Below are 22,918 nucleotides of genomic sequence, written 5' to 3'. Positions count from 1 at the left end.
TAATGTTGGGTAAAAGGGTCGAGTGGATAGTTGGTGAGAGTGAGAGGGACGAAAAATTATTAGATGAGCCCGATTCACCACATCATTTGTGCTCTCAGCTAATAAAATTCATCAATTTCATTTTTTTCGAGGTAAATCTTCACATCTTTTCTACATGTAAATAAAGAATGGGTAATTATTTGGAAGTTACTTTGAAATGGATAAATCTTATTGGTTGGGACCATAGATGACGTGATGAGCCGAGTCCATCAAATAATTTCTCAAAAGGGAGAGGGGGGAGGGGACATGGGTGGGGGATTTTTTTTAAATTTTAATATAATTATTTATTTTAAGTTTTTTTAATAAAATCTTCAAAATCTTTTAGAATACGATATGTGTCACTTAACAAGAATTTTTAATGTTTGTTACGATCGAGACAATTAAAATGGTAACGTTTGTAACGCTAGACATCTGGATTAACCGAAAAATAATTTAAACACCTAAATGAGGAAAACGGTATAATTTGAGCATTTTTTATATTAAGCCTTAAATATATGTTTTAAACTCACCCTATTAAGAACAAAGATTCAATTATTTTTTAACCACATTAGATCAATTAAACGTCCAAGACACAATTAAAATTTAATCTAAATAACAGAAATACATCTATTAAACTCAAATCTAACAAAAGAAACTTACAACAAATTTTGATTAATTCAATAATCAACCAAATTAACCAAACATTGTTCTTTTACTGTACTGTGGTCAATTCCCTTCTCTTCTTTGGTTTAATTATTGAAGTATCCTCGATAATACTAGTTTTCATATTTCGATACCTTTTCTTTTTGTTTATTTTTGGTACGAGACCTTATGTTTGTTAATCACGTGGCCCAAACGATAGTTGGAATCAAACCCCTAAACAGATAAAATTCTTCTCATCCAGACTTATCTAAGAATATTTCTTTAACCATGGCAACTGAATTTCATTTATAAATGTAATGGATTATATCAATGGCAATAGTTTATCAAAGAGGAGATCTGACTATACATTACCATTGACAAACCAATCAGAAACAAACGTCATGAGAGTCTCTGTGCGAGCACCAAAACAACCGCAAATATATTTAAAAAAAGCACCAAAATCTACAAAGATCGTGTCATAAGAGCATAAAAAATGTGTGTCCTAAGGAAAAATATTCTTATTCAAAATTATAAAATACTCAAGAAAAAAGAAAAATAAATGATATAATATGAAAAAAAAGAACTATTGGTTAGTGAAAGTCGACAATCAATATTAAAATACTCAAAAATAATGATACAATATGAAAAACAAGAGAATTATTGGTCAGCGAAAGTCGACAATCAATATTAAACAAAAGTTAAAGAGAAAGAGAAAGACACAAAAATATTTATAAAACTCTGTTAAAAAGGGGAGAGGATTTTTTTTCTTAAGCTAAATTATTTAACTTTGAAAATATGAGAGAACTTAAACTTTAAGAATGTCTAATTCTTCATTACAAAGTTAGCTACATTTAATAAAATTAATAATATTAACCCATGTATATGACATGTGATAGATGATATCATCCATGACTAAATAAACAAATATATGATACATTATCATTTTTTGAACACTTAAGTTCCCATTTTGATTTTTCCTTCAGCTGGTAACACACTGAATTTTTACAGTTAGGGGTTGTTTGGTTCACGGCATATGGGATTATCGAGGGAATGGAATCTTCATTTTCCCGTTTAGTTGGTCAGTATTCTTAGCCCCCGATAATCTTTTATTACCAACAGTAGATTTTTAGGGTATATTATCGGGAATGTAATTACCCCTTCCCTTAGGTATTGTTGGATTACCGACGTTTTGGACTAAAATGCCCTTAAATTTTTTTTCTCAAAAATATTCTTCTTATGTCGTTGAATAATAAAAATTCTACGAAGATTAAATTACAAATTTATCCTTAAACTATTTTAAATTTACAAAAAAATAATTAGAATTTTATATGAAATTCAGGGGTTAAAATAAAATTTTACCCTTTCATTAAATCTATTTATCTTTTTAATTTTGTAAAAAAATTATATAAATTTTATGAATTTAAAATTTTAAACAATATATATAAATTAATTATAGTAATATTACAGTAGAATTCAACTTATTAAAAAAATAAATATATAATAAGGATAATTTGATAAAATATAAATTCTAATAATATTTTATTCCTTTAACCAAATAATATAATCTTATATTCCTGATAAATCAATCAAACATAAAATACAATATAATTCTATTTACGATAATTTTTTATTCCCACTGATAATATTACTTCGATGAACTAAACTTATAACATTTTTCTTTTCTTTATAAACCTACTGTGTCTCGCTGTCTTCTAACCCCACAATCAAAATCCTATTCATTGTCTCCTTTATCTTCTCTTTTCAGAAAACATGGGTTCTCAGAGATCGACTATGGCGACACTTTTGCTGATGATGTTTACTTTATCATCAGCTTCCGACATGTCCATCGTATCCTACGATGAAACTCATCCCGACAAATCAAAGTCCAGCTGGAGAACAGACGATGAAGTTAGGGCCATGTACGAGGAGTGGCTCGTAAAGCATGCCAAAACATACAACGGGTTGGGAGAGAAAGATAAGAGGTTCGAGATTTTTAAGGATAATCTTAAGTTCATCGACGAACACAACGCCGATGAGAGATACAGTTTTAAGGTCGGGTTGAATCGGTTCGCCGATCTCACTAACGAGGAGTACCGAGCCACGTACTTGGGAGTCAAGAAACCCCGACGGAAGCTTTCTAAGGCCAGTGATCGATACGCGCCGATTCTCGGTGAAGAGCTTCCTGATTTTGTTGACTGGAGAGAAAAAGGAGCCGTCGCTGAAGTCAAAGATCAAGGAGGATGCGGTATGCTTTTTACTGGGTAAATTACACATTGGCTCACCCACGTATTACTTATTTTTTGTTTTAATCATCCAACTATTATTATTTTTAAACATAACTAGTGCCACATTTTAGTTCTATTTTAGTCACTCATCATTAAAAATTAACGGTGATTTTAAGGTGCTATTTTTTATTTTTCAAAGTTGACATCCTAATATTATTGTTAATTTTTTTAATGAAGGATGATCAAAACATAACAAAAACTAACATTATGTATGATTTAAAAAAAAGAATGATTTAATAATCAAAATATAAACTAAGTAATATTAGGTAATCAAATAGGTATTTCCCTTTTTTTCTTAACTCTATTAATTATTATTTCTGATCTCAAATTCTTAGTACCTGTGTTCATTTCCTTTGGATATTTATAAAATTTCATTCCAGCTAACAAAAATAAATTATTGATAGCACATATAAATAAAATATTTAAATTATACTAAAATTTGAATTTTTTTCAAAATTATAATTATAATTATTTGAGCCAATAACATCTTATCAGAAGATTCTGTTGTGTTTGTCTGTCTTGAGTTGTCTTCTTATGGTGGGGTAAGGGGTAAGGTGCCTTGCACGTAGGTTCACGGCTTATTCCACTGTAAAAGTTGCACCATGGAAGATATGTCAGCCGGAAGTTTGTAGTTTATATGTATAAATATTAAATTTTTATGGTAAGACTATTTTTACTGACCATTCAATGTTAAATACAGGGAGTTGCTGGGCATTTTCAGCTATTGCTGCAGTTGAAGGGATAAACAAGCTTTTTACAGGCGAACTCATTTCATTATCCGAGCAAGAATTGGTAGATTGTGATAGATCCTACAACGAAGGTTGCGACGGTGGCCTCATGGACTATGCCTTCGAATTCATCATAAAAAACGGAGGTATCGACACCGAACAAGACTACCCTTACACCGGTCGTGACGGTAGATGTGACTCTTACAGGGTAGATTTCGTGGTTGTCAAGCTGGAACACGCAACAAAGATAGAATTTCATTTTACTGACTCTTGCTGTTTGTAATCACCCTGCAGAAAAAGGCTAATGTTGTTTCGATCGATGGTTACGAGGATGTTCCTGTGAATAACGAGAAAGCGTTGCAGAAGGCGGCTTCGAATCAACCGATTAGTGTCGCCCAGGATGGCCAGAAACGTGGCCAACACCGTGACTGGTAAATGTGGGATCGCAATGGATCCCTCTTACCCGATCAAAACGAGTGCAAATCCCCCGAATCCCGGTCCAACCCCACCGTCTCCCCCGTCCCCGTTTATGGACTGTGACCTTTATGCTAGTTGTCCCTCGGACAACACCTGCTGCTGCCTCTACGAGTACGGTAAATACTGCTTCGTATGGGGATGCTGCCCGCTCGAGTCCGCCACTTGCTGCGACGACCACGAAAGCTGCTGCCCTCATGAGTACCCCATCTGCAACGTCAAAGAAGACACCTGCTTGATGGTACGCTCATAATTTCATAACCAAACCACCGATCCTTCGTTGTATTCATTCATGTTGAAAGTTACAAATTCAATCGTTTTGCAGAGCAAGGGCAACCCGTTGGCAGTGAAGGCACTGAAGCGCACTCCGGCCAAGCCACTAGGGAATTTAGGCAGAAAGATCATTGCTTAGTTTGAAGCCTGTGGTATTACAATGCTGTGGCCGGTGGCTTAATGGAGAAGATGAAGGAAGCTCGACCGAGCTTTAACAATCTCTCTGTTTCAATAACACTGCCATTGCTCGTGTCAAAAAGTATCTAAATGCCAGTTATGTATATAGTTTCATGCTTATCCGTGGTGTATTTGGGAAATATATATAGAATATTTCCAAGCTCTGTATATCATCATTTAGCAGTGCATTCAACAGGTTGATTAATCTATTTCTGTCGTTAAAGTTGCTTCTATATCAATGATGTAATTTTATTGGGTATTAGTCTTTGCATTCTGAATAACTTGTAAATATAGTCTCTATTGTCCTTATCCTTTTTGAGTTTTAAAATTTAAGTCACAACTTAAATGGTATGGGAATAATATGATTAAATTATAGTGACTTAAATTATTCAATTTAAAAAATATGTATATTACATGAATTAATGATAGAACTTTAGTTAATAAACTTATTATAGTTTGAGTTAGAACTGAAATTCAAAATTTAGGAATATGACTAAAAATGATCAAATTCGAGTAAAGGACAAAATCTGTAACTTACAATATTACAGGGACTTAGAGAATATTTTGACCTAATTATTTTCCTGATAAAAAAATTAGGGTAAACTATGTATTTAGTATCTAAACTATCAATTTTGATCCATTTAGTACCTAAACTTTTATTTTTTTTCAAAATCATACCTAACGTTTAGTTTTTATTTCATTTTAGCTCCCCATTGTTAAAAATTTAACATATTTAGTACCTAAACTATCAATTTTGGTCCCTTTTAGTACCTAAACTTTAAAAAATTAACATTAAATTTTGAACATGAGTACTAAAATGAATTAAAAACTAAAATTTTTAACGGAGAGGTACTAAAATGAAACAAAAACTAAATTTTAATTATATTTTTGAAAAATTAAAAGTTTAGGTATTAAAATGAACCAAAACTAAAGTTTAAGTATTAAACGCGTAGTTCACCCAAAATTTTAAATATACCAAAAACCCTCTAGATATTAAAATTTTAAAATTTAGTCCTCATACTTTTTTTACATTAAGTCTTTATGCTATGTTTATTTATAAATCCTAATCCCTTCGTTAAACTTTTGATCAATTTTAATGGTATTTATTGACTTGATAAGTATACGAGACATAAAATAAATCAACAATCAATTTTTTTAGTCCTTTATTTATAATACAAAATGTATTGTTCAATTATGAGGGTGTTTTGTTCATTTATGGCTGGTGAGGGTGTCACAGACTGGAGAAAACGCTTCGCGGGGATTGATCAAGAGTTAGATTTCTTCCCTCCTTCGGTGGTCGAGGGTTCTGCGTGGTTAAACCTCCTCGCATTGTGTTTGAGGAAGGTATCTTGGAATGGAGGTTCTCCTTAGTTGGCCAATTCATTGGGCAAGCTCCAAATTTCGTTTCCCTTTAGAAAACTGTTAGTTTGATGTGGGGTAAGGATTCGCCCGTGAAGGTGAGCTTAGTTGATTTGAATTTATTTGTTTTCTCATTTGTTAATTCTTCTGCTAGGGAATGGGTTTTAGATAATGGTTTATGGCATGTTCAACATAAGCCGATTTTCCTTAGGAAATGGGAACCCAACTTGAAAGAACTGCATTTTGATTTGCTCTGTATGCCTGTTTGGATTCAACTTTATAATGTGCCTTTGGAATTATTTTCGAAGAAAGGGCTCAGTTATATCGCGAGTGCGTTTAGCAGGCCTCTTCATATGGATTCGATAACTACTAATAGAGAGCGTCTTGAGTATGCCCATGTCTATGTAGAGGTTTCTGCTAGGTCTCAGATCCCTGATTTTATCGATGTGGTTCTGTGCGATGAGTCATTGGCTATAATCAAGGTTTTTGTGCCTTGGATACCTAGTTCCTGTATGGGCTGTGGCCGGTTTGGGCATGCTGCGAAGTATTGTCCTCAAAGTAAGAAAGTAGATCGAGTTTGGAGAGTCAAAGCACATATATCAACAGCTAAGAGGTTGGTTCTGATAACATTGGGGATGTTTCAAATGCTTTAGGTGCTGTGAATTCTACTGTTGAGACTGATGCTATATGCTTGAATTCATATTTAGTTCCATTGTGGGCTATCCTTGATATAGAACAGAATGTTTCTGCTAATCTGAAAGTGGGCAGCCAGTCTGTTATTATTGGCAGCAACTTGGTTGCTCACACAATGACTAGTGCGGTTGGTTCTGGGACCTCTGGTATTATTTCAAAGTCAGTTGGGCCTACTGTCAGTGTTGATAACTAGACTGTGAATGCTGGCAGCAACTTGACTACTGTAACTGACAATAATTTGGCTGATGCTACAGTGGTTAATGGGGCTCGTTTTGGGATCTCAGATGCAACTATAGCTGGGAGTGATACAATATCTGGCCTGGGATCTAAGCAGTCTAATGCTGAGCAGGTTCATAATCCTCCTATGAATAAGGATGGCAAATGTGGGGGTGGCTCTAAGAACAAATTTGATATTCTTAATTATATCGATCCTGAAAGTTTGGTGGTGTACCTCCTGGTAACTCTGGCAAGAAGAAGTAGGGTGCTACTCTGGGTGTGTCAACAATTATCCAAGAGCTGAAGTTGAAGAAGAAAGAGCATGCTGATAAGGTTAAGAACATTGAGGAAAGGGGTGGTGTTTCTTCCTCTACTACTTTGTCATGTTTAGTATACTTTTGGAATATTATGGGTTTTAATAGTCCCCTAAAGAAAAGTATAGTGTTGAAATGGGTTGTTAAGTGCCAAATAAATATTTTATGTCTTCTTGAAACTAGAGTTAAGGAGAGTAATTATGGGGGTATTCTGTCCAAAAATTTTGTTGATTGGGGATTCTGCTGCAATTACAGTCATGTTGAAAATGGTCGAATTTGGGTGCTTTGGCAAAATCACTTGAATTGCTCTATTAGTTTTATATTCGATCAAAGTATTACTATCAAGAGTAATTTTGAAGTTAAGTGTTTCTTTTTAACTGCAGTGTATGGCTCAAATGATGGATTTGCCTGTAGGCAGCTCTGAAATCAACTTAATACTATGGCTAATATTGTAGGAAATGATGATTGGTTAATCGGCGGTGACTTCAATGTCATTCTAAATATAGAGGAAAGTTTGAATGCAGTTAATTCTGCTACTACTTCTTATATTTCTGATTTTCAAAGTTGTGTTGAGGAGTTGGGAGTCTTTGACCACCATTTTACTGACCCTTTATTCACCTGGTCAAACAAACAGTAGGATTCTTACCTAGCTCGTAAGTTGGACTGTGCTCTTATCAATCCTAGTTGGATCGTGGCTTTTCCTTCTTGGTGGTGGAATTTCACGCCCTTGGTGATTCGGATCACTGCCAAGCTTTAGTCTGGCTACATAAGGATGCTCCCAATGACAAGCCAAAGCCTTTCAAGTTTTTTAACTTCTGGGCAATGCATCTTGACTTTATGTCTATTGTCAAAGAATCATGGTTGTCCCCGGTTGCTGGCAATCCTGCTCAGCCACTTTTCTTGAATCTTAAAAGACTAAAACAGTAGGATCTTACCTAGCTCGTAAGTTGGACGTGCTCTTATCAATCCTAGTTGGATCGTGGCTTTTCCTTCTTCAGTGGTGGAATTTCACGCCCCTGGTGATTCGAATCACTGCCTAGCTTTAGTCTGGCTATACAAGGATGCTCCCAATGACAAGCCAAAGCCTTTCAAGTTTTTTAACTTCTGGGCAATGCATCCAGACTTTATGTCTATTGTCAAAGAATCATGGTTGTCCCCGGTTGCTGGCAATCCTGCTCAGCCACTTTTCTTGAATCTTAAAAGACTAAAATGTTTCCTTAAGGAACTCAACAAGTCCCACTTTCATGACATTTCCGGGCAAAGTCCAAATGAAGAGAGATGAGCTTAAAAATATTCAACTCTCAAATTTGTACACTGCTTCTGTTGAAAGTTTTATCAAAGATGAATTAGAGGCAGAAAGAGAGCTTCAGATCCTTGAACAAACAAAACTGTTATTCTATAAGCAAAAGGCTAAAGCCGATTGGATTAATGATGACGACTGGACACCCGCTTCTTTCACTCCATGGTGGACAGCATGAGGATATGCAGTATCATTCGCGCTCTGTATGACCAAGAAGGGGTTAAATTGGATTCATTTGAGGACATGTCGAATGAGGTTATTCGATTCTTTAAGAAACAACTCGGGGTGGTTGATCCTGAAGTTAAGTGTTGCAATGTCAATGTCATCAAGGACCCCTTAACTATTCCTTGTCGAGAGGTGAAGCTGATGCTTTAATCAAATATGTATCTGATGCTGAGATTAAAGATGCCATATGGGGCTAAGGGAACACAAATCCCCGGTAGTCGGATGACTTTAACTATTACTTCTTCAAGATTGCTTGGTTTATAGTTGGGAATGATTTCTTGGCAGCTATCAGGTACTACTTCGAAAACTCCTTTATACATCTTTCAATGTTATTGTCGTGGTCCTGGTCCCTAAAGTCCTCAACCCGAACATGGTCAAGGATTATAGACCCATTTCTCTTCTCGCTTATATATAAAACTGGTACTAGGATTTTGTGAATCGATTATCTGTTGTTTTCCCTAGCATGTTCTCAATGAATCAATCTGCTTTTGTGAAGGGGATAAACATTATAGATAATACCCTTCTAGCTCAGGAACTTGTTAGAGGCTATTCTATGAAGAATATCTCACCTAGATGTGCTCTTAAAATCGATTTGTAGAAGGCTTTCGATTTTTTAGACTGGGAGTTTGTGGGGATCATCTTACACGCTTTGGGCTTACCTAAGAAATTTATTGGCTTGATATGGAATTTTATTACGAACCCTAGATATTCAATTGTTCTCAATGGTAGCCTAGTTGGCTACTTTAAGGGTGCTCGGGTGTTAGGCAGGGGGACCCCCTTTCACCATACATATTTGTTCTAGCTATGAATGTTTTATCTAGACTTTTGAATTTGGCGCTTCAAAGGGTATGTTTAACTACCACCTAAGTGCAAAAAAATGGACTCACCCACTTTTGCTTTGCGGGATCTTTCATTGGAGTGCAAGTTGTCTTGGACATTTTTTACACTATGTCGGGTCTAAGGCTAAATGCTAGTATGTGCGAATTTTTCCCTACTGAATTTCTACTCAGCAATGTGATGTCATCAGGAACATCACTGGTTTTAGCTAGGTAGTCTCCATGGTGAGATACTTGGGTGTTCCACTGGTGTCTAGGAAGTTAACTGTGAAGGAATGCCACAGTCTCATTGATAAAATCAAGGCTAAGCTGAATTGGGCTAACAAGCATCTCAACATTGTTGGAAGACTGCAATTGATCCAGGCTATTTTATTCAGCATGGCCAATTTCTGGTGTAGCAGTTAATTCTTCCAAAAGAGATTATTAGAACTATTGAGCTATGTTCTAGGTTCTTTTGGAAGGGTCTGACTTGAATGCGAATGACGCTCGTGTTAGTTGGAGAAAAATATTCTTATCGAAGCCTGAAGGGGGCTTGGGTGTACAGATATTGGCGGTTGGAATAAGGCATGCATCGTGCTTTTAGTCAGGAAGTTGTTAGCCAATGAGGGCTCTCTTTGGTGACTTGGTTGTGACCCTACGTGATTAGAAATGGTAACTTTTGGCAGTTGAACATTCCCAGTAATGTTAGCTGGAGCTTCAAATGCCTCTTGAAAGCTAGGCCTTCTATTTTTCATCTTCTTGTTGATCTGGCTTTTGTCCTTAGTGCGAGACGAATCTGGGAAAACATGAGCATAAAAGAGCCCAAGGTCCCTTGGTAACACTTAGTTTGGTTTACGGGGCATATCCCCAAACAGAGTATTATTATTTAGATGACTATATTAAATATACTTCCTACGCGGGTTAGACTCTAAAAAATGGGTCTAAGTATCGATGATGTCAACTGTTTGTTGTGTGGTCTTGAGGCAGAATCTAGAGAGCACTTGTTTTTCGAGTGTCTTTGCAAAGAGCCTTTGGGGATATCCTTGCTTTATGTAGGGTGTTTCGTGTGGTCAGTAGTTGGATGGTGAGTTCGCTTGGGCGATCCATTGTCTTAAAGGGAAGTCCCTCATTGTGAAAATACTCAAGCTCACTTGGGCTGGTCACGTTTACTACACCTCGAAGGAAAGGAACGATAGATTATTCGAGGGCAATGCAAGATCGGTGGATGCAGTTTTGCAGGACATCAAGGAAACAATTCGGATCCGGTTGGCTAACAAGCCTATAAACAAAACTGATCCAAGGAATATTACCCTCTGTACAACTGGGGCATTCCTTAAGCTGAGTTTTAATTCCTGTTGTTTACTGTTTCGTTAGTTGCTCAGCTTCTGTTGGTTGTTCTTGTGATTATTCGCCTTATGTATGTTGTAATTTGTAGCAGTCTCTTGCTTTCTTGGGTAATGAAATGGAATTATCCAAAAAACTGTATTGTTCAATTATTTTAAAGATCAAAATTCAGGTTCATAAAAATATGTAAATGTAGAGGGGACAAAATGATTATTTTATCTTTTCTAAAAAAATGGACCACTCTAGATGGTCAGATTGATCCTATTATTTTCAAACCTCTGTAAATTGTATGGATTAGGCTAATATAATTATAATAAAAAATTCATGTAACATAATTCATATATATTTTTAATATAAAAATATAATAACAATTATATATAAATGAATTGAATCTAGAAAAAAAATATATATTAATTGGCAATATACTTTAAACATAATTTTACATTTTTTATCTAAGATAAACTATTTATTTGGCCACTCAACCATTATTTAATTTATGTTTTGGTCATTCAACTATGTTTTTTCAAAAGCATACTTAAAAATTATCAGTCATGCTAACGTGGCATTTTTTAATTGTTTTTCAATCTTAATGTCGGCATTTTCTTATGATGATACATCAATACAACCATTAATGTTTTTACATCAATACAACCATTAATGTTTTAAATATAAGTGACCAAAACTGAACCTAAACATAATATTAGGTATGATTTAAAATAAATAATAATTGGATGACCAAAATATAAACTAAATAACAAGTGGATGACTAAATAAGTAATTTACCCTTTTTATGGCATAGGGATGACCATGACATAGATAGGCCTAGGCCTAGATACGCCGATTTTTTTGCCAATACCCCAAGCGGGTCAATTATTTAGGGTATTGGGCTACCCAGAGTTTATTTTGGAGAATACGATAATTTTTACAGTGCACCCCGAACTCGTCACCCCATCGATATTATTTTTAATTGGTCCCTGCTTAGTGGACCCTACGTGGGCTATTATTTTATTGGCATTATAATGACTTATCACATCGAGGTAACGAATCCATTAAAATAATTTTTTATTTTTAAAAATTTAAAATTAAAATAAAATTTTTTTTAAAAAGGTGAAACTGTCACGTCAAGGTGATGAGTCCGTTCAAATTCAAAAAAACTAGTCATTTTCTAGCCGTTGGTCAACATGCAACAACGTCACTTGAACTTGTCACCTCGAGGTGACGAATTCGATCGGGAAATTTTTTAAAAAATTAAAATGAAATTATTTATATTTTACAAAATACAAAGTAAATAAATAAATGCAAGAAATAATATTTTTGCAAAAAAACTATAAATAAAATTTATCTATGTCTTCGAAGTTCTTGACAATATCGAGGAGTTGTCAAATGATAATGGCATGGGGCTCGTAGAGTACACCAGGGTCGTAAGCCTTCATTGTCGTCATCACCGTCGTCTTCTTGTCGAGGAGGTGTACTCAACACACTCTGCGATCCACCTTCGAAATACGCTGATAGATTTATGACATTTGACACCATCGTTGTCGTAACTACTTCGACTTGGCCACTACTTTGTTGACCATATAGGATATGGTCCCACTCACTCGCAACTTTGATCTGTCGAAGATGCTTGAGTATATTGCGGTGCATCCCATGAACCTCCAACCCAATTTGGTCGAGTCTTGACTAAAGTATGAAATGGAAGATAGAAACCAAAACTAGCCTGAGATACATAATAGTACTCTTCAGCGGCAGATGCTGAAGCGGAAGCAGAATACGACGTTGTTTTCTTATTGGACTTGGCGTATGTGCCTGATGATTTTTCCATTCTCCTTTTTTCGGTGTCGTCAGATATGGTTTCCCATTTGCTTCGTAATTTTTAAGATAGGGATAATAGTCGAAATTGAGGTCAGCTGTGTAATGTCGTGACGAGGGGGAGCGATTGTTCACACTGATTCTATAGCTCGATGTAGAAAGCATTTCATCATCCAATTTTCGGTATGTTTTTTATGAGTGTTCTAAATAGATAATATTTTCTCGTTAATTCTTTGATCTTATGGACTTATTGTTTTGATTTGATTGTGTTATGCTTATTTTCGTGCAGGATCTTACTTTCCATGATTAACAGTAAAAATGACGCATTCTGTTTTTTTGTCACGGATGGAGACATGGAACGACTTTGGGCATGAAACGGTCTGACGTGACAGTTTCTAAAAGGTCCAGTTAGCTGTAGTTTTCTAAAAGATCTAGTCAGCGCATTCTAAAAGGTGGACGGGCATAGATATCTTAGGAGAATTATTTTTAATTTTAAAGTTTGAATTTAGAAAACATTTGGAATTATCTTTAGGATTATTTTTTCTTTTAATTTCTATGTTTATCTCTAGGGTTTTTGAGACTATAAATACCCTCTTGGGGTAAGCCTAAACACACAACTCAATTTCACTATTCTTCTTATTTCTAGTTTTATAAAGTTCTTTCTTTTCTTTTCTTTTCAAGTTATCATTTTTATTTTATTTTAAGTTTTATTTTTAAATATGCTAAGTATGACTTTTGTCATGCTTAGCTAATTTTCTCATAAGCCGAGAGCTTAAGTGATGACTCAATTCCAACGAGAATTGAAAAACACTTGAATAACTTCGGAATATCTATCTCAATCTCTGCGCTTATTTTTCAAAATCAAAATAGTTTTCAAAATCAAAGATTAATTTTGGTCAAGATGTTGTTGCGATTAAATGTGTGGGAGGAAGGATTGGCTTATTGAAAGCACATTCGACTTCCTGGGAACACACTTGGCGAGATTGCCTTGCCAAGAAGAATTGAGATCGGAATTAGTAGTTATTGAAACTGTAACACCCCAACCCGTATCCGACCCGAATACGAGTCTGAGATGTCACATTGACTTTTTTTAACAATATTCTTGTAAGATAGCAAAACATTTAAACTTATAATAAGAAAATACAATAAAATACTATTAAATTATGTTTCATTATAAAAATTCAAGTGAAAAACATATTTATGAACAGTACTATACGGTATGAATATTTGTCCACCATACTCTAGTTTCCCACATAGTAACGAAACTACTCAATTTAATTTCTCCACTTTGGAGAAATGAACACCTTCTATCATTATCTTCATATCATTTATCCAAAGATATGTAATAACAGAACCTTTCTCAAATTTTACCCTTGAACTCGGGTGCTATTAACCTTTTTAACTATTTCGATACATTCATTCTATGAATTAAAGAAGCATAAAATTGAAACACATCAGAATATCATTCAACATCATGAAAATATTCTCTAATCTTATACAAGCACTCCCTGAGGTGTTCGCTTTTCTCCCTGCCTGGCCAGGGTAGGTGAATGTTATTATCTTCAGGTCTATCGCCTTGTGCTTCACTTTGGAAGCTCTCATATATTTATATGCTCATATCATTTCTTCTATCACATATCACGTGTGCATATGATCATCAAATTCATATCATATAACATATGTCATTTGCATATGTTCACATATCATCTATCATATCATATAAACATATATATCTCAAAAATCATTCTCAGGTATTCACTTATCTTATATAACATAACAATTTAACTCTATTAACAAGACAACACACTCCTTACCCTATCAGATCAGAAAATTTTCCACTTTATGTTGGCATGTATACTTTTTAAAACACTTTTGACTTCGATTTTAGCCTAGAATCGGATAAACCATAGCTCTGATACCATTAAATGTAACACCCCAACCCGTATCCGACCCGAATACGAGTCCGAGATGTCAATTGACTTTTTTTAACAATATTCTTGTAAGATAGCAAAACATTTGAACTTATAATAAGAAAATAATAAAATACTATTAAATTATGCTTCATTATAAAAATTCAAGTAAAAATGTATTTATGAACAGTACTATACGGTATGAACAGTACCGTGAACAGTATCATGAACAGTGAAAAATTTTGAATATAAATTGTGTATCGATGCACTGCTATAGTAACTTTTGTAAAAATACGTATAAACTCGTAAAAATCTAAGCTTTCATCCGTATAAAATTTATCAATTACATATACGCATTTAAAACATTACAAAACTCAATCGTATGACTTTTCAAAACCGATTAGAACATATCGAATTTAATCCTTTATTTACATGCCAACCAATTTCTTTATTACAAAATACATACTATACATTTCTTTTCTGATCTGATCTTTGGAAATGAGAAACTGACCTGTCTTGCATAACTTTTACCAATCTTCCTCTTCTCGGAACCTACACGTGAAATAATCACACGCTAAGTCGTTGACTTAGTGAGGCATGAAAACATATGATATTACTCTACTCATATCAATGCATAAACAATTAATACTATCATATCATATAAAAGCATATACCATTAACAATACTTATCATACTCATATTACTATCACTAATTCCTTTATATCATGTAAGCATATATTGAACCTTTCTATACTCACCATCGGGCATCTATGTCATTTCACAACAGAGCACACATAGTATCATATCAAGTTATTTATTATCTTTAAAGATCATGTATTAACCCATGTATACTTTTGAGAACTTAAGGTATGTGAGTACATGAGGTTGTGCACAGTTATGATGTCACCACAACTCGTATAAATGTCCCGAAAGACCAGTCCATAGATTTCGAAGAACCTAGGTAAACATTCCATTTGTCTCGAAGAACATAGGTAAACAGTCCATATGTCCCGAAGAACATCGGTAAATAGTCCATATGTCCCGAAGAACATAGGTAAACCCTCGACCCTTGGCATGCCAACTATACCACTAGCTCTCATATCACATAACATGGGCATTATCATTTATAACACTTTTGTATTCATGTCATTTCTCTCATAATCACATGTTCCTTCTCTTCTGTCCCATACCACATGTATGTAAACATATAGATCATATGCATATAACTCATAACCCTTTTATTTCATATCATGTAATACTCTTACAGAGTATCATATCCTATTATCATGTATTTCATGTCATATGTTCTTGCTTTCATATAGTCACATAGATGATGTCAATTAGTCATTATGTTCACATATCACATTCATATAACACTTCTTGTATTCATATAAACATATATAGGTACTCATGTTCATAATTTCATATAGTTGTTTATCAATGTCATATAACTTATCTCACAGTTTTACATAATCACTCATGTTACATATTCCTATAATTACTTATATCAATGTCACATATCACATATACCAGAACATATCAACTCATATAATCAAACATACATACATTTCACACTTAGTCACAGATCATTTTTCATAGCATATATCATATGGTTCATGTAACATTTCCATGTAGTCACTTAAATCATTGTCTTATAACACATCTTCCATAATCACACAAATCATCACACGATCATCAATGAAGTAATATTTTAGGAATTACTTCTTACCATAGTAACTCCATCACTGGCTCATCGCAAGCCAATGTTTATTCAATAAGATAAGTACAATTTAAATTGCACTCACCTTAGCCTTGCTTTGATTCGATCCTAACTCTTTGATTGTTCCGGAACTTGTTTAGGCTCAATATCTTTGCAAGCTTAGCTCCTTTCTCTCGTATGAAGAAGAATGATGATGAAGTGGAGAAAATATCTCCTCATCCTTATCCCCACATGCCTATATATCATTTTCAAATGACCATTTTACCCTTTAATTATTTTAATAATTACTAAAAACCCTTCAGGAAATACTTTCAAATAAATCATTGAACTTTTCAACTTTTCCACTTTAATCACCAAATTCTGAAATTTTACAATTTAGTCACTAATCCATAGTTTGGGATGTTACAAAAATAATAATCCGAGTCGGTCTTCATGAACTTAAACGGTTGTTGATCTATGACAATTGATATTGATCAGATTAATTTCCAAAGTCGGAATCAAATATTGTCTTGGGTATCAGTATACAAAGAAGAGTCACGAGGATTGCCCTTGTAGACAAAGTAACCGACGAGAATCCCAAAGGGAAAGTCTAATTCGATGATCCGAAGGAAATTGAGTCAAAGCAAGGCTTAAGGTTGTTTTTCACCATATTCATTTTTCAACTTTACATTCTTTATTTATTTTTATTTTTACTTTAAATCACTTTTTATTATTTAATCATTTTTACCAAAATCCTTTTTTATATATTGCATAACGCCTGGTCAAGGCAATTCAAACCGAAATTTAGGAATTTTCTAAGTCCTTTGGATTGACCATTATTTCTCTTTACTACGTATTTTCTTTATTTATTAATTGAGAAGAAGGAATTTATTTTGACATCAAAACGACAGTTGTCAGTTTCTCACGTGTATCGATTCTATGGAGCGCATCCATGTCAACCATCTACGTAGGAATCGGTGGTGCAACGCAAACTGTCGCATATATATAAAGTAAAAAAGTTTCAAAAAAATAAAAATAATTTCGTATTTCATAACGCATATCGACCGAGATGTCAATCCTCACCCGTATGTCTCGTGCAGTGGCACTTGCCAACTTCGTCTCTGATATTTTATAACGCCATCTAAAATATTTAAAATTAAAAAAATATTATAACCAAATAAAAAATAAAAAATTTATGAAATTAAAAAAAGGTTAAATAAATGAAGTTAAACAATTACCTTGCAGCCAACGGAAACTCGACCGGGGTTGGTGTAATTAACTTAAAAAACGAGAAGCGATACCAAGCCAAAGACTGTATAATATCAGACAACCTGGTACACCGACTTTTCGATCCGATACAGAAAGGCTAGAATGTCGAGCCCCAACTGGTATTATGGCACACAACGAAGTCTTCCAAATATTGCAGATACTGAGTGTACGCCAGATTACCAGATTTATCCGGTAATAATATCCCTCCGATGAGTTGGAGAAGAAATGCTCAGGATATGAAAACAACCTCCGCCTCGGTAGACTCGTCGTGACTTCGAATTCAAACTCCAACCATACTATCATTACCTGATAGCCTCTGGTGACGTCGGATGGTGGTCATTTTCCTAACATTTGGTAGACCTACGTCGTGAGATTGTAAATGTTTGCCTCACCACGGGGGCTCTATTCACAAGAACAACGAGTTGGTAAGCGACGTATTCCAAAGTAATCGTCGCTTCACCACTCGGGAAATGGAATGTGTGCATCTCGGGCTGCCAACATTCGATCAAAGCCTCAATCAACGCCAGGTACAGCTTGAAGCCACATAAAACATGGCTGGAAATAAATTGGACTAATGCAGATATGTTATCATCCGCTGATGCGGCTCTCTGGTTGTCATCTCGCGCTTACAAATATTCCATTCATCTTCGTTCGGCCCGCATTGGATCGACGAAACATGAACATTATCCAAGCATAATTTATATTCTCGGGTTGTCATTTTTTAGGGATTTTCGCACTGCGCATGTTTTTTTTTTGGATTCAGGGTTGGTAAAAAATCAAAACCCCAAACCCCTATTTATAGCCTTACCCTCAACAGCTATAAAACGATTAGAAATTTCAACTGTTGTTACCTGTTGACCAACAGCTAGAAAACTATTAGTTTTTTTAATTTGAACGAACTCGTCACATCGACGTGACGAGTTCCACATAATTTTTAAAAAATTTCAATTTTATTTTAAATTTAAATAATTTAAAAATAAAAAATTATTTTTAATTGAACTCCTCACCTCGGCGTGACGAGTCATTATAATACCAATAAAATAATGGCTCACGTCGAGCCCATTATGCGGGGACCGATTAAAAATAATATCCAATAAAACCCATCACTTCGAGGTGACAAGTACGGGTGCACTACAGAAATTGCCGTATTCTCCAAAATAAACTCTAGATAAGCCCAATACCCTAAATAATTGACCCGCTTGGGTATTGGGCCAAACAAAAATACCTAGATACGCCCTAGTCAATGCTGTATCGAAAAAAACATTGCAGAGTAATATTTGGAGCCAAACTATCCCCTTTGAAACCATGAGATTACAAAACATTGCAGATCGATTAAGGATATCCAATTCCACCTTGCAGTCGGTTTCCACTCATATATTCTTAATATATTTTTTAGATAAGATCTAATCGCACAATTACACTTATTTAAGACTATTTGATTAGTGTAAATTGATAATCAAATTAAAAGTTAAAAATAAAAGATTTTTACGTAAAAACAAATAGTTTCTGCTATCGATTACACTCATCCATTAAATTTAAATAAATATGAAATTTTAAAAAAATACACACTATAATCAAATTTAGGTAACATATATTGTGTTTATGGAATGGTAATTGAGGTTGAATACCCGAGAACAAATGGGCTGTTGGCAATTACTGGGTTAGGTCAGGGATTGAGACACCTTAGACGTGGACAAAAGATTGTGGAGATGTCTCGTAGGAGACAATCTCCATTATCAATTCAGCTTGCCCTATTCTATACATCACTATCATTCACCCAAACATTAAATACCACAAATGTCAATATGCGCACTAACAGACATTTAGTAATGCCAATAGTAATGTACCAATTGGTTTCAGAAGCAACAGTCAGTAATTAATCCATAATCATCCACCAATTTCAGTCGAGTTCCAAAATTTTGTATTTCGAAGGCGGGAATAAAGGGATAACACTCGAGGCAGAGGCAGGGGCAAGAGGCTCCAATTGAAAATCATCCTCAAATCTTCGATCTTCATCAAGTCTGAATTTTGTTTGTTTGTTTAAAGATGGATTACACAAATTCAAACAAGAAATAACCCACCCAAAGTTTGGAATTATTAGGTGGTAGGCATACCCACCTTAAGGAGCCATAAGATGTTGGACAAGGCTCACCCTGGCCCTAAAAGTATACCGAATTCAACAGAATAATCCGAGACCGAACCGACACATAAAGAAGAATGAAATTCGACCTAAAACTTCGTAATGCCTCATCATCATTGCATCAAGACCCCATCTGTTAAAGATCCACAAGCTGCTCAATGAATGATCCTGATGCAATGTCTAACCAATTAAGCCACTTTACAAATCAACAAGTCATGTCAAACTCTTGTAAGCATCATAAACCATAAACAATAAAGGGGCACATATAATAGCAAAGCAATACTGATAGGATTCACAAAATCTATCCATCAAATCTTTTATCATCGACTACTTCCATAGAATAAAAATGTATGCATATCGCAAATCAAAAAAGTCTAACTGGTTTCTTAGTTCCAGCTCCTGATCTCTACCTTCGATCATGTTTGAAACATTCAGCAACAGAAGATTGAAATTATTTAAACTCAGATATTATATATTGAATATAACGCATAAAAATCTATCAATGATGCATAAAAAAGTCTGGATACAAGTACACATCCAACACAAGCATTCTCAGATTGTAAGTTATTTTCGTATATTTGGGGGATCATACCACATAACCATGTTCAAATATGTATCGAACATAGGTATCAAACACAGTTACTTTGGAAAACTAAGCTGTCCAGCCATCCAGTAACAGATATAGCCATATGTATCTTATTTACCATATCAATATGCAACAAAAGAATTGAAAGATAAACATTAAAGAGATCTAATCAATGCATCAGAATGCTGTTCTTTAAATTCCAGTACAGGATAACTACATTTATGAAGAATGAAGACACAGACAGCTTGCTAATTGCTAAATAAAGAAACTTAGAACCAACAGAAATAAATGAAGATAAACTGGAATTATCGAGTTGAAATTGAAGATTGAATTCAAAAGGAAATCATCAGCACACAGAATTGAATTAAATACACAATACAAAAAAATAATGTAAACATTTCAAGACCAAGAACTTTCACTTTTTACCCTTTTTTTGTCATTGCAATTTCACTTCATCCGTCCAAATTAACTCCGAGAACTGCCATTAGTACTTGCTAACCTCCTCAAAGTACATGCCATGAAACTCCTCCCACCCAAAAGCCCTAGAAACTTAAACGAGGTCGATCGAACTGTGCTGCTCGAAGCAATACTAGGAGCTCCAATTTGACCGGCCACCATAGGAGGAAATTCAACTCCATGATTTTGTGCCCCAACATCACTAGCACTTGCAGCTAATTGTTCGCCAATATCCAAATTAACAGCGAGCGATCCTCTAATTGCTCTTAAACAATCAGCGCCTTCAGAAGTAACTCCTCTACATTTCTTCACCTTCACTTTAATCAAATTAGGGCAACCAGTACCAAGTGCTTCCATTCCACAATCTGAAATAGGGCAGTTTTTAATACAAAGCTTCTTTAAAGCTAAACATTTCATGGCAATACATGATATCTCAGCATCACCAACTGTATCACTACCACATAAGGCTAGTCGTTCCAAATTCAGACAATCTGAAGCTAGCATTTCCAAACTCAGTTTGGTGGGATTAACACCAATAAGAACTAATTCTTGCAAATTGGGGCAAGATTTTGCAACAACAATTAATCCTTGATCACCTATCCGATTTGCTTTCCATCCATCAACATGAAGTTTCCTTAACAATTTACATTTCTCTGCAACAGCTGCTAGTCCGAAATTAGAACACTCGGGAGTCTTAACAAGGTGAAGAATTTCCAGGTTTAAACAGTTGGATATGGCCGCAAGACCGACATCGCTGACTTGGATCCGCTCCATATGGATCTCTACCAAGCCCGTGACCCGTTCAACTATGAGAGGGAAAAGCTTATCCCAATCACCAGAGCATCTAAAAAGTTTTAAAGATCTCAGATTCTTCGCACCAATAATAAGCGGACCAAAACACTGCCCATTATAAAGCTCTTTTAAGCAAATAGTTTTCAAAGCCGCCGCCGCCACACCAGGCCCAATCGGCTCAGCTGCAGCGCCGTCGGTGATGCCACGAAGTCGTTTCACGGAGAGTTCCTCGAGAGCTGGACAGTTGTCTAGCACGGCATTCATGCCCTTGGCTCCAAAAGTGCAAGAACCACAGGAGAGTTTCTTTAGACTCCTGCAGTTTTTAGCGAACGCGGACATTCCTGCATCGGTCAAGTCACGGCAAGCTCGGAGCTTAAGGCGAGTCATGTTCCGGCAACGCTCGGAGATTAGAACAAGCGCTTCATCGCCGATGCTGACCGATCTACGGTCACATTTGAGAGCCAGTTTCGTAACGGCATCGAAGCGAGAGAAGATAGAAGGAATCAGAGGGTGCAGATCTGATTGTGCGTTGAGAGAGAGCCGGTGACGGCTCTGTCCTTCGATGACCAACCACCGCCGGCAAACGAGAGAGCATCGTTTACGGTCACCGGTACTAAGAGACTGAAAAATACAAGCCAGACACTCGTCGGGAAGATCAGAGATGAAATCGGAGGATCCATCTATGCTAGTTCGATCAAGCTCTTCAGCTTCCTCAGCTTGCATCGGACAGATCAGGGCCGTTGATTTCGGTTTTGACCGTTGGCGATGGTCCCAATCTCGACGGCTCCTCAGCTTCGCCGCCGAAACTAATTGGCCCATCAACAACAACTAACAAAACTAAAGAAAAGGGGAAAAAACAATAACAGGATTAATGGATTTCAAAATCTAACCATAAATGAGTTTCAAGGCTCCTCAGTTTTGTTCTTCTTGTAAATGTCCATAGGGACGGACTTCAAATCGGATTTCATTTTGGCTTTTTGTCGACTTTAATACTGTACTATTTATATCTCTCTTTCGCCTTTTGCTTTGAACAAATTAGTCTACCACTACGGAGTTTTTATTCGCCGTTCCCATCCTCATAATACTTTTCTTCGGCCCACTCTTTGATATAGGTTTCGCTTTAGAAAATTCAAAGTCAAAGAAGGTTAAATCATTGATGATGAAATGGAAGAAAAAACTAAACTGGCTAGGGTGAGGTTGGTCACAGGGGATAATCTCTTTTCCAGCATAGGCAACAATTAGTCTGTTAATAATTAATTTATAATCTATAAAATTTTATTGGATAAACATATGTTGCACTGATATGGATGTGGGGACGGAAACGAAAATAGAAATAGTAATTTTTAAAATTATAGTGTACAGGAATTGGAGACGGTAACGGTATGTCATAATAA

At 35.4% G+C, this 22,918-nt stretch overlaps 1 protein-coding gene and 1 pseudogene across 2 annotated transcripts; one reads left to right on the top strand and one right to left on the bottom strand.

Moving 5' to 3' along the window:
• Positions 1-2,325: 2,325 nt before the first annotated feature.
• LOC120156444 lies at positions 2,326-4,804 on the top strand (annotated as a pseudogene).
• Positions 4,805-19,763: 14,959 nt separating this feature from the next.
• LOC120156437 (F-box protein At1g47056-like) lies at positions 19,764-22,501 on the bottom strand. 2 transcript variants are annotated; one of them, XM_039167755.1, is made up of 2 exons: positions 20,703-22,501; positions 19,764-19,858 (listed from the first exon to the last, which is right to left on the bottom strand). In XM_039167755.1, the coding sequence occupies exon 1, from the start codon at positions 22,341-22,343 to the stop codon at positions 20,742-20,744; it is 1,602 nt and encodes a 533-aa protein (XP_039023686.1). In that variant the 5' UTR covers positions 22,344-22,501; the 3' UTR covers positions 19,764-19,858; positions 20,703-20,741. The 2 variants fall into 2 exon arrangements, with proteins under 2 accessions (XP_039023686.1, XP_039023695.1); XM_039167764.1 differs by lacking the exon at positions 19,764-19,858 and adding an exon at positions 20,468-20,680 and having other exon boundaries at positions 20,742-22,501.
• Positions 22,502-22,918: the final 417 nt, after the last annotated feature.

The sequence above is a fragment of the Hibiscus syriacus genome, unplaced genomic scaffold, assembly GCF_006381635.1.
Source record: "Hibiscus syriacus cultivar Baekdansim isolate YM2019G1 unplaced genomic scaffold, ASM638163v2 tig00002840_pilon, whole genome shotgun sequence".
In the NCBI taxonomy this organism is placed as follows: Eukaryota; Viridiplantae; Streptophyta; class Magnoliopsida; order Malvales; family Malvaceae; genus Hibiscus; species Hibiscus syriacus.
The sequence above is the reverse complement of the archived record's forward strand: the minus strand, read 5'-3'. Positions and strand labels throughout refer to the sequence as shown.